The sequence below is a fragment of the Phyllostomus discolor genome, chromosome 5, assembly GCF_004126475.2.
Source record: "Phyllostomus discolor isolate MPI-MPIP mPhyDis1 chromosome 5, mPhyDis1.pri.v3, whole genome shotgun sequence".
In the NCBI taxonomy this organism is placed as follows: domain Eukaryota; kingdom Metazoa; phylum Chordata; class Mammalia; order Chiroptera; family Phyllostomidae; genus Phyllostomus; species Phyllostomus discolor.
The window spans coordinates 165,593,806-165,605,916 of record NC_040907.2 but is presented as its reverse complement, the minus strand read 5'-3'; the positions used below and the strand labels follow the sequence as shown (position 1 = coordinate 165,605,916).

Here is a 12,111-nt window from a genome sequence, read left to right as displayed (position 1 = left end):
TTTCATTGATCTCTGCTCTTTATTCTTTCCTTCTACTTTGGGGTTTAGGAACAAAGATCGCTAATGTTTTTAAAGATTTCATTTATGTTTAGAGACGGGGGAGAGGGGAGAAAGAGAGGAAGAGGGAGAGAAACATCGACGTGAGAGAGAAACATTGATTGGCTGCCTCTCCTAAGCGTCCCAACCAGGGACTGAACCAGCAATTCAGGCGTGTGACCTTCCACTTTGCAGGACACGCCCAACCGCGCCACACCGGTCAGGGCCAGAGATAGCTAATTTTAGACACATTTCCTAACATCAGCATGTAAACCTGTAAAGATTTCTCTTTTGACTTCTTCTCTGACCATGAACGATTGAGAAGTGTGTTGTGTTACTTTGCAGATATTTGATAGGGGTTTTTCTGATTATCTTATTGTTAATTGATTTCTAATTTAATTTCCATTCAGAGAACATACCTTGAACTTCAGACTTTTTTCAGTTTATCGACCCTTGCCTTATGACCTAGCACACCCTGGGGAAGTTTCCGCGTGCACTTGAAAAGCCTGTGTGTCCCTCCGTGGTGAGGTGCGGTGTTCTGCAGACGTCACTGGAGTCGAGGCTGAGCCTGCGCACATAGTCTGTGTCTTCGCCTGCCTTTTCTACTTACACTGGTGTTGGAAAAGTATCGAGCAGGTTACATCTCTAGTGGCAGGTTTGGTAAACTAGTCATTGCAAGGGGAGGTACGTACAGGAGCAGTAGTAACTTGTGGTCACAGGGTTCGTGTCACCTGTTACCTTTGCCTTTGTATATGTTTAAAATTTTCCAGAATAAAATCTTAAAAGCCACAATCTCTTGGGTAATGATGTTATATTTCAGGGAGTTAATGCCACTTGCTGCACTAGAAATAGAAAAAGTATTTAAAATTTCTGTTTTTACCTCACGACTTAAAAGGTTCTATTTTGGCACATGTTTTATAGTGCATGGTGTATCCAGTCGTCTTAAATATAATTTTAACATATAGGTACATGTGTATGGGGAGAATTGTGTTACGTGATATGCTTTTTGTCTCTTTTTGTTTTTAAATAGTTTTACCCCAGTGAGAGATGGCAGTTTTGTTCCTAAAGTCACAGTATCATTTGGGTGGTCTTGTAAACTGTACCTTAAATTTTACGTTAAAATAACAAAATGTTGGTGATACTCATTTCTAAATGCTTTGTTTTGTCAGATTTTTAATTAAATGCTGTTTTTATATTCTAACAAATAAAAGAGGTAAAATGGTGTCTTAAGTTGTGTTCCCTGTATAAGTATGAAATTAAGAGCATTTACTAATAATCGGTAGTAAAAATTAGGGAGGAAGGGAAGTAATTTTGTATTTTCCATTACTGATTATTCCTATTGAAAACCTTCTCTCTCTTCCACCTGAAATGTGCACCTCAAGGATCATCTGAATTTGGGAAAGCAAAGAGAATCATATGATTGGCAGGCAGAAAATAAATAGGAAACCGCATCACACATAGCCCCGTAGGCGCCTCAGCTCCCGTCTCAGCCCCACCCTCCCGCTCTGTTCTGCTTTAAGGGCAAAGTGCATCCCACGCATTGCAGATCCGAGTGTCAGCTTTCAAGTGTGTCCTCAGATTTGTGCAGGTTAGCTCTTTAATGGACTAGCTACCATTAGCCCTCTGATACTAGAACAATTTACATTCTCAATATTTGCTTTGGTACTTTGTATTAAGAATATATTTATGTTTGGGAAGTCGAGAGAATGTTCTTAGGGGCTTTTGTTAACTGGAAACACTTTTAACATTATAAATGGTTATTTAGACAAATTGTAGAGATTTAAGCACATAATGTTTTTTGGAAGGGTTTTTGTTTTTTATAAACTTTCAGATCATCAAAAACTTGACTGCATTTTCCCATTTCTTGAGTATAATATGATTAAGATTTTCCTTAGCATAAAAACAAATTTACAAAATCTATTAACACTGCCATTAAAGAACAACTTCCAGTAAGGACTTTTTCACTCACCAACATCATTAGCTAGGAGAGTTGAATTTCCGGCTTCCACATGGGGTTTTCATATTGAAGCAATATAGACGGTGACATATTTGGATATTAGCAAGTTGTTTGGCACAGTTCCTCGTGAAGAACACAGTGATATCTTGAACAGAACTAAGAAACTTAAGCTGACCAATAATGCAATTAGGCTGATTTGTAACTGAGCTCAGTAAACACAGACGGCATTCTTGCCGTCTCGAGGGCTGTGGCACTCTCTCCTTTGATTCGAGTGCAGACAGATAGCAGTATTGTTTCTTAAAGTCACAGATAATGTGAACCTGGGGTACATACTCCTGATAAATTGGATGCATTCATTTAGAAAACAAAATTATCTTTATGAATTAGAATAGGATATCTCATTAACAAGATAACTCTTAATAAAACATAAATGTAAATGCTTTTCCTTTGACCCCCTCCACAAAAAGAATATTTAACAGTACACCATACGAAATGGAGGTTCCAAAGTATATCTAGCCCTGGCCGGGTGGCTCAGTTGGTTGGAGCATCGTCCTGTACACCCAAAAGTTTGCGGATTTGACCCCCAGTTAGGGTGCCTGTGGGAGGCAACTGATTGATGTTTCTCTCTCACATCGATGTCTCTCTCTCTCTCAAGAAAAAAATCAATAAACATGTCCTCTAGTGAGGATTAAAAAAAAGTTAAAAGTATATTTAATGACATAAGAGATTTTTCCTATTATGTTTCCAAAAAGCAAGATTCAGAATTACATTCCTAGCGGGATCTCAATTTTGTGTTAAAATATATACATTAGAAAGTACAAAATATTGACAGTGTAGGTCTAGATAGTACTACTAGAAGTAGTTTTCATTTTGCCTTTCTGTTTATTTCCAAATTTTCCACAGTGAGCATGTGTAAGACACAGCGAAATAAGGAAATGATTTTTTAATGGCTTAGACTTGCAGTCAGCGTGTGTTAATTTCTATTCATAATAAAGATTTCCTTCCTGCTTTACTTGTTTATGATTCTAGTCACCGTGGTGCAAAAGTCAGCATCAACTGTAGCGTTCTCGGTGTGTTAGTGCTTTCTCACTCCGCTGCTACGGCCCCACTGAGTGTCTTCATTTCTTTCTCTTTACCAAAGGTTGAATTAATTAAGGGGAATATACAAAGTGTCGGACTTACACTTCGCTTTGTCCAGTCCACCGATGGCTATGCCGGGCACGTCATCATTGAGACTGTGGCCCCGAACTCGCCGGCTGCGATTGCGGACCTCCAGAGGGGAGACCGGCTGATCGCCATCGGAGGTAACCGTGCGGGCGCGCGCCGGGCTGCACGTGTACGGGGAACGCGGCGGGCGGGTGGCCGGTGGGGGGGGCGGGGCGGGGGACAGCCTCTTCATTCACTGCTGTAAGCACGTGTTACTTTTTAGTGGAAAGAAAGTGATAACTTTTTTCTAAATAAAAATCTGAAGGAAACCTTACAACTTAATTTCAAACACATGTGCCATAGACACTTAGGATAGCAAAGCCATAAAATAAACCTCACCTGTCACTTAATTGTTTAACATAAATATAGCAGTTACTCCTTCTCATCTAAAAACCGCAATTCAGTGTAAAGTTTTTTTATATTCACACATACTATTTTGGTTTTACCTACAGGATAAAATTAATTTTTTTCTTATGTACTTTTTTTTTGAAAGGGTTTTGTTTTCAGTTACACAAGTAGTAAATATCTATTACCAAAAATTAGTAAACCTAAGCAAAATAAATGTATGCAGAGTGGAAAAGTAGATCTAACATATATAAAAAATATTTATTGAGATAAGGGGCAAGTGTGATATACATTAATTTTTTATAGCTATAATTCATTTATATGGGTCTGCAGTAATTTTTAAAATATTTAATAATGGGATTGATGACAGTTGAAATGAGATTAACAAAATGTTTGTTATATTTGGAACTCAGTAGTGGAGTTTATTTTACTATTTCATCTACTTTTGCATACATTTGAAATGTTCCAAAAGAAAAGGAATTCCTGTTTGGCCAACCAGCCCTAGCAGGCACAGCGGCCGTCCCAAAGAGCTCCTGGCGGCTGGGGAAGCGCTGAGACGTGGGCAGGTGTTACATCACAGAGAACGGGTTTAGACTGAGTCAAAGTTTTTGCCTGCTACAGATCGTTAGATGGGCGTATTTTTCATTCATGCACATGTCGAACTACAGTTTTGCCGGGACATACTGTGGTTAAAGGGAAGTAGTAGAAGTTAAGGCTGGATGAACCATGAAGAGTCACGTTAGAAAGCTCTGGATGTCCGTGTGGTGAGTTTATAGGCCGAAGATGTTTGAGCGATATGTTGGGTGACTCAGATAGGGAAGGTGTGGGGGAGGGGCCACAGCAAAGAGCTGTGTATTCCTGCGGTCGAGGCCAGTGGTCTCGAGGAGCTGGAGAGGAGATGAAGACGGACTGGAACTTGGACAGTTGGCAGCTGAGAAGGGAGTCAGCTATCTCTGGGACCCGCAGCAGGTTACCTGAGGGTGCAAGCTGATCCACATAGTCGTGAGGACAGGGGCAGGAGAAGGCCAAAGAGGGTTTTTAACTGCCCTGAATTTGCAGTGTCGGAGAAACAGCCAGGTGCTGACACCCAGGAGAAGTTGGGAATGTAGGAAAGAGGGGAGGCCAAAGGAAAACTGCCAGGTAGTTGAAGCTACTGAAGCGACTGTGGTCCAGGAAGAGAGCGAAAGGCAGGGAAAACTAGTGCTGGCCTACACCCTGGGAACACCTGCGTGCAAAGGGCAGATGTCGGTGCAGAAAAAGTAGAGAAGAGATTATCTGGGTCTAATTGGTACAGTGTCGTGAAAATGGTTTTAAAGCAGGAGGAAGAAGGGGCTGAAAATACGAGGATAATTGACGGAGCCAAGCACCGGGGGAGACGGTTGGGGGAGAGTGGGATCCGAAGTACAGGGAAGAGTGTCCCCCTTCTCTGAGGCGGGCGAGCACCAAACACGATCAGCAGGGAGGAAGGGTGGCTTCTGGTTGGTCTTTTCAGTACCTTCGGCGATGTCTTCTCCAGAATAAAGGAGCAGGAAGGGTGGGCTTCCGGGGACTGGGAGGGGTTTGAGGCTGGTGTTTTAGAGACTTGGTTGTTTAGAGACCATTCAACAGAAGCTACGGCAGCACCGAACGCCGTGCTGAGATGGAGAGTGTAACTTGGTGCTGGGTCGGGTGGGAATCGCAGGAGCAGAGGAGGGAGACCGTGGGACTAGTGGTCCTGGAGCCCAGAAAGACGGGTGGGTGTGGGAGAGGAGAGGGCCAGGGCAACAGAATAGAAAATCTTGGTGTGAACATCACCGAAACCTTGAGACTGAGGTCAGAGAGGAAGCACGTGGTGTCAGGAGAACCAGGTGGACCAGGAAAGCAAAGGAGGACTGGTGAAATCTGGAAATGACCTCAAAGCAGATTCAGTCTGCAGAGTGGGTTGTCCGAGGTGGGAAATAAGAGACTGCGGCCAGAGATTAACTTCCACACTGGCCTTTGCTGCGGGCAAGTGCCAGGTGATAGCCAGGCCTGCCGCGCGGTCTCCCCGGGCAGCTGGAGTGAGGGAGGAGAGAGGCTGAGGAACTCCAGAGGTCAGGCTGTTCGATGGGGCTGGTGTGACTTTGATTCATTTGGGATGGCCCTAGGACCTTTGGGAACCAGGCCCGCCACACCTTTCTCTGAGTCCTGCAGAAAGGGATGGCTTGGGCGGGCACTGTGTTCAGGAGGGCAGTGACAGAGCAGGAGACCAGTGGGGCCTGTGAATGACACACGCCTGGGAGATCGCTGGAAGAACGCACGAGAAGCTGCTGGCTTTGACTGCCTCGGGGAAGGAAGAATATTGCTAGGAGATAGAGGTGGGAGGGAGATTTTTCAGGACACATCTTTTGTACCTTTGGATTTTGACCTATGTAATGTAGCACCTGTTAGAAAAATAATAAAAGGAAAACTTAAGATAGATATTATCAATATACATGCAGATAGTAACCAACTTGTTTAACTTTAAAGCAACTTATGCCTTCCTTACTCTTCTGGTTCTCCAAAGGATTGGTTAATGGGTAAGGCTGATTAAAAAAAGAATCTATGACAGAGTACATTATGTATAATATAGTATTTTGCTAAGTTTATTTTAAGCACCTGTCTCTTAATTTGAACCAATTGCTTGTATAACTTAGTATATTTTGGGATTTCCTGCAGTAGAATCAATTTCCTATCATTCAAAGTCTGGTTTAACCATTAATATTCTTTTTTTTTTAATTTTTAAAAATTATTGATTTTAGAGGGGGGGGAGAGAAACACCAATTTGTCCCACTTTATTAATGCATTCATTGGTTGAGTCTTGTATGTGCCCTGACCAGGGATTGAACCCACATCCTTGGTGCGTTGGGACACTGCCCTAACCAGCTGAGCTACCCAGGCAGGGCCATTAATAACATCCTTTTATAAGGTCTCACTCAGCTCCCTTAAACTGAGATACAGTATCATTCAAACCTGGGAAGGAATGGGAAGCAGTTAGGAGTTACCAGCTTGGCACCTTTCTGAGGATTTTCGTGTGATCATTTGGTTTCGGAAGGTAAACATTTCTAGACGTCAGCACATTCAGGGTTTGAGACTCAGTACACAGGTGCATCCAAAAGCCAATCCTGTATTTCGGAGGTTTCCATATTACTTTTTCATTAGTTAAAGAATCATGAGTTAGTGGCAGTTATATTTAGCAATTTAGGCCATTCTTATTGCAGTAATTTATGTTTTCCCTTTCACATTCTTAGGTGTGAAAATCACGTCTACGCTGCAAGTGCTGAAGCTGATCAAGCAGGCCGGAGACCGCGTCCTGGTGTATTACGAGAGGCCCGTGGGCCAGAGCAATCAAGGCGCCGTGCTGCAGGATAATTTTGGACAGTTGGAAGAAAACCTCCTGCCAAGCTCGTGCCAACCGAACTACGAGGAAGAAGCAGCCGGGCTGGCAGTGGATGCCGAGAGCAGAGATCTGGACTCGGAATTTGAAGACCTGGCGAGTGACGTTCGAGCCCAGACCGAGGGCAGAGAAGAGGCGCCGGCGGCGAGTCACAGCCCCAAGCGCACCCCGACGTCGCTCTCCGTCAGACCCCTTGGAACGGTGTCGCCAGTTCTCAACCGCAAATTAGTCGTAGGACCTCACCCCCCACCACCAAAGCCCCCGTCCAAAGAAGGGAGCAAACCCTTAGCCCTCAAGCCTCCCGAGGTAACAGACCCAGCACAAGTGTCCAAACCCACCCAGGGGTCCACGTCCAAACCGCCGGTGCCACCGCGCCCGCAGCTGAAAGCCCCTTTGCCTTCCGCCGACGCCCCGAGTCCGGCGGAACCCGAGGCCCCTGTCGAAAAGCCAGAGAAGGCGCCGCCGCCTCCGCCTGCAGAAAAACCCGCTGAGAAGCAAGCGAGAACGCTGGAGCACCTGGAAGACGTGGCTGCGGCAAAGCAGTTCTTAACGAAGCAAGAGGTGGCGAAAGACTTAGCTTCCGAAGGTCCCTGCCCCCCTAAGGACAGTTCGGACGACCCTCAGATGTGGGAATCCTCAGAAATTCCCTATCGTAATAAGCTAGGAAAATGGACACGAAGCAGAGCGACCTGTGTCTTCGACATAGAGGCCTGCCACAGGTACTTGAACATTGCGCTATGGTGCCGGGACCCGTTCAAGGTGGGGGGGCTCATCTGTTTGGGGCACGTGAGCCTGAAACTTGAAGAGCTGGCTCTAGGGTGCCTCGCTACATCGAACATGGAGCATCTCTCCAAGTTCCGGCTGGAAGCCCCGTCCCCTAAGGCTGCCGTCACCAGAACCGCACTGCGCAACCTGAGCATGCAGAAGGGCTTCAATGACAAATTTTGCTTTGGTGACATCACTGTTCACTTCAAGTATTTGAAAGAAGGCGAACCGGACCACCATATAGGTACTAACTTGGAGAAAGAGAAGGAACTTCATCTGGTTGAGGAGGTTTCTGCCTTCCCGAAGGAGGAGCACTTTGCCGGGCAGATGGGTTCCACGGAGAATAAGCATAGCTTCCAGGACACTCAGTTCCAGAACCCGACCTGGTGTGACTACTGCAAGAAGAAAGTGTGGACTAAAGCTGCCTCCCAGTGTATGTTCTGTGCCTACGTTTGCCACAAAAAATGCCAGGAAAAGTGTCTCACCGAGACTCCCCTCTGCGGCGCCGCCGCCGACAGGCGGCTAGACCGCGCCCTGAAAACCCTCAGGCTGGAAGGACCAGAAAGCCTCCTGGGCCCGCCTGCCCGCGCTGACGGCGACGCTGGCAAGTCGGCCACCAGGACGACGGGGTTGACGAGGCACATCATCAACACGAGCTCCCGTTTGTTAAACCTGCGGCAGGTGTCTAAAACCCGCCTCTCCGAACCGGGAGCCGATCTGGTAGAACCCTCCCCAAAACACACCCCCAACACGTCGGACAACGAGGGCAGCGACACGGAGGTGTGCGGCCCCAACAGCCCCTCCAAACGGGCCAACAGCGCGGGGATGAAGCTGGTGAGGAAGGAGGGCGGCCTGGACGACAGCGTCTTCATCGCGGTGAAAGAGATTGGCCGCGACCTGTACAGGGGCCTGCCCACAGAGGAGAGGATCCAGAAACTGGAGTTCATGCTGGATAAACTGCAAAATGAGATCGATCAGGAGTTGGAACATAACAACTCCCTCGTCAGAGAGGAGAGAGAGACGGCCGACACGAGGAAAAAATCCCTCCTCTCTGCCGCGTTGGCTAAGTCGAGTGAGAGACTGCAAGCCCTGACACTGCTTATGATCCACTACCGAGCGGGCATCGAGGACATCGAGTCCTTAGAGAGCCTGTCCTTAGACCAGCCCTCCAAAAAGATAAGCAAGTACACGGACGATACGGAAGAAGACCTGGATAGTGAAATAACCCAACTAATAGACTCGCAGCCCTTCAGCAGCATATCGGACGACCTATTTGGCCCATCTGAGTCTGTGTAACAGTCTGTCTAAACTTTCAAGCGATTGGGGGAAAGTTGCATCGAAAGCACCATGGGTATGACCGCGCTGACACCCTCCTCTAATGCGCTTCAGTCTGCTTCTCCACAGTTATCTGCTTGTGTTAAGAACCAGAGTGAAAAGGTGGTTTTCCAGCAAAAACATGACCGGCTCACTGAATGGGTTATTTCAGATTGCATTTACAGCTCTGCTTTTTGGGTTTATACTTGGAATTTATTTTTACTAATTTATTTTTAACTTTTTCTAATTATGAGATTATGTAAGCGGACTTTTCATGTTGGTGTATGTGATGTCTCATCGTGCTGTTTTCCTTCCTCTTCATTTTTGAATCAGTGTCGAGTAGGATGCTGTCCGGCTTCTCGTAACGTTTGTGTCTCTGTCACGGTTGTAACGGACTGCTGCGCGCCCGAATCGATGGCAGCGATCATTGAGGGAACAGGCTTTGAATCTTACTTTGCGTTAGAAGTTTGTTATCTCTACTTAATTGAGATTTTTATTATTTTTGGGATTCGGGGGGGGGGGGCTTTTTGTCTTGTTTTTGCCAAATGTATCATGAAAGCAGATGCTATGGTTTTAGTCAGTTCTACTGATTTAGTAAAAAAAAATTTTTTTTACATATATTGCTTACTTTATATGCCTCTGTGAAATTTTTCTCTAAAGGGTTTGTACAGTTGAAGTATAGTGAGGATATAGTGATTAATTTGAAGAGCTTGCACCGAAAAACAAAATGTAATAAGGAGTAAATACAGAACAGAGTTGGTAAAGGATTCCGTAGCGAGATGATGAGATTGCTGAAAAACAGCAACCGTCAGGATTTTGAAACATCATCTTTCAAATGTTGCTTTCCCTTTAAATGGAAGTTCTAAACATTTGGTTATTTTTCATCTTCAGTTCTCCCATAGGAAATAAAGCACGTGCAAGTTTCAGAGGACTGTTCTTAAAATGACCGTGCTGATAGCTGGTTCGAGCTGTTTTGCTCTAGAAACACTTTCATGTGGGAGCATGTGAAGGAGAAGAATCATGCACAGTGGACTCACTGCTTTGTCTGACTCCCTACGGGCTTCGAGGAGTGGTGATCATTCCGAATGCTTCTGTAGCTCAGACTTTTACACACGAGGGAAAAAAGAAAATTAAGTAGAAAAAATAGACAGTATAGATACATAGGAAGCGGGGCCAGTTCTCTGAAAACGAAGATCTGCTGTGGTCCCTGGGCCATCGCGTGGGTGCCAGTGACACGCGAGTGAGGGCGACGTGAGCGCGGCCCCGGATGGTGCGCCATGGCAGCTGTGGCCTTTCTCGTGCCTCTACGAAGATCCATATGTTTTTCCTTTTTGTTGGTAACTACTATGATAATATATATAAAAACTATATTATATATACAAGCCGTCCCATCTAGTTTTATATATATAAAGCTTGTATGGCTGGCAGAAAAAGGCATGGTATGATAGTACGGATTCTGGCCCAAATCTGTAGCCCAGGACACCACACTGGAGTTTTAAGTTCAAGCTCTTCCGCTGGCTGTAAATGAACTGTATAACCATAAGCAAGCCACAAAAGGGCTTCGTGCTCCAGCTCCACCGAGTAGGAATAAACAAGGTTTACTCTACCTCACGAGATTGTTGTGAGGGCAGCAATAGCATTACATAACTAAGTGCTCTGAGTAGCAGAGTTATTCCAATAAAGGTATGACTTACATGGGCGATAAAAGCATTTTTGAGGGTAGAAAAGTTATTCCACTCTTTAAAATCAATAGCCAATTCTCATTTCTGCTATTAAGTGAAATATTAGGAAACAATACTTCTCTTGGCCAAGCTAATAACAAAAATATAGCTGTGTATGCCCCCCTTGGTTTATTTAAGCATGCTTGTGTTTTCCAAGAACACTGCTGTAGAAGTCTTTATACACAAAATTCTCTGAAAGCTAAACCGTTATTCTGTAACACGTGCTTGAAACAAGCTGCCCGACGTGATAACCAACGTTCATCTTATAAAAATAACTTACCGTCGATAACCGGGAAGGTGGCGTGTCTGTAAGTGGCTGGTGTTTGTGGATCATACCACAGAAGTCGTAGTGACTGACATCCAAGCACGCTGCTGAGACGGATGCATTTGAAAGAGCTGTAGAAAGGCGGCGAAACTTGGGTTTCACAAAAATCTACTCGTGCTTTGCAAGTGTTTTAACGCTGTAGGACCACAGCCATGGAAAGCTCAGGCACGCTGCTCATGCTGTTTGTAAAATAGCCCCTCGTGCAGTGCGGTGTTTGACCCATGTACTGGGAGGAGCGGGAGAGGCGCCGTGGTCGTGCTTTGGTGCAGGGGGAACGCTCCAGGTAGCGTAGCGGGTAGCAAGGGTGAGGCTCCGATGAACACAGTTGTTATTATATTACATTCCTGATGTAATCTTGCTGCCATGCTATGTTATCAATAGCTTAAAACAATAAAGAGAAACTACCACAGAAAACAGGAATATCTTCCTTTGACGGCATCGGGAGAAGGCGGTCACCGCGTCTGGGCAGTGAGCGCCCGGGGTCACCTGGCCGTGCAGACGCACGCGCTCAACGGTCCGCCGCTGCCCAACAGAAGTGCTCTTCTGAAAACCGCCTGAAAGCGTTGAATTTGGGTTTTACTCCTTTCTTTAAGCTTTAAAATACCAGATTTATGGATTTGCCTCTGCTACGTATTTATTAGTAGTTAGACTATTTAGAGTATATTTTCTACATTGGTATTTCATGATTGGGTTAGATAACCAAGCTGAGCAACACTTCAGCTACTGTTTTTGGAATCAGAATTAATATGCTACATTTTGTAATGCCCAGCCTTAAATATAAGCCTTTAATATCAGAACTAGTTGACTACTATGTGACCATGTGTGATTTTGAGAAAACAGCTGAAAATGTGAGGGTATTGTCAATTTCTAAAAGTATATCTGAATTTTTTGAAAGGCAATTTGAAGGTATTTGGCTCTTCACAAATAGTAAGATAATAAAGATGATAACATTTTAAGTCCACTAAAAGTGAATAAATTTAAAGTCGCTTTCATTTAAAAATGTATTGTGTTTCTCTAAATGGAGATAATAGTTTTCCTTTTATGGGGG

The 12,111-nt window shown here is 44.9% G+C and overlaps 1 protein-coding gene across 1 annotated transcript in view; it reads left to right on the top strand.

The window, feature by feature from the left end:
- Positions 1 to 11,905, top strand: part of PDZD8 (PDZ domain containing 8) — a 65,088-nt gene extending 53,183 nt beyond the window's left edge. Inside the window, exons 4-5 of the mRNA XM_028513538.2 lie at positions 3,135 to 3,297; positions 6,793 to 11,905. Coding sequence (XP_028369339.1) covers positions 3,135 to 3,297; positions 6,793 to 8,999 — 2,370 coding nt within the window. The 3' untranslated portion in view covers positions 9,000 to 11,905. The remainder of the gene's footprint in view (positions 1 to 3,134; positions 3,298 to 6,792) is intronic.
- Positions 11,906 to 12,111: the final 206 nt, after the last annotated feature.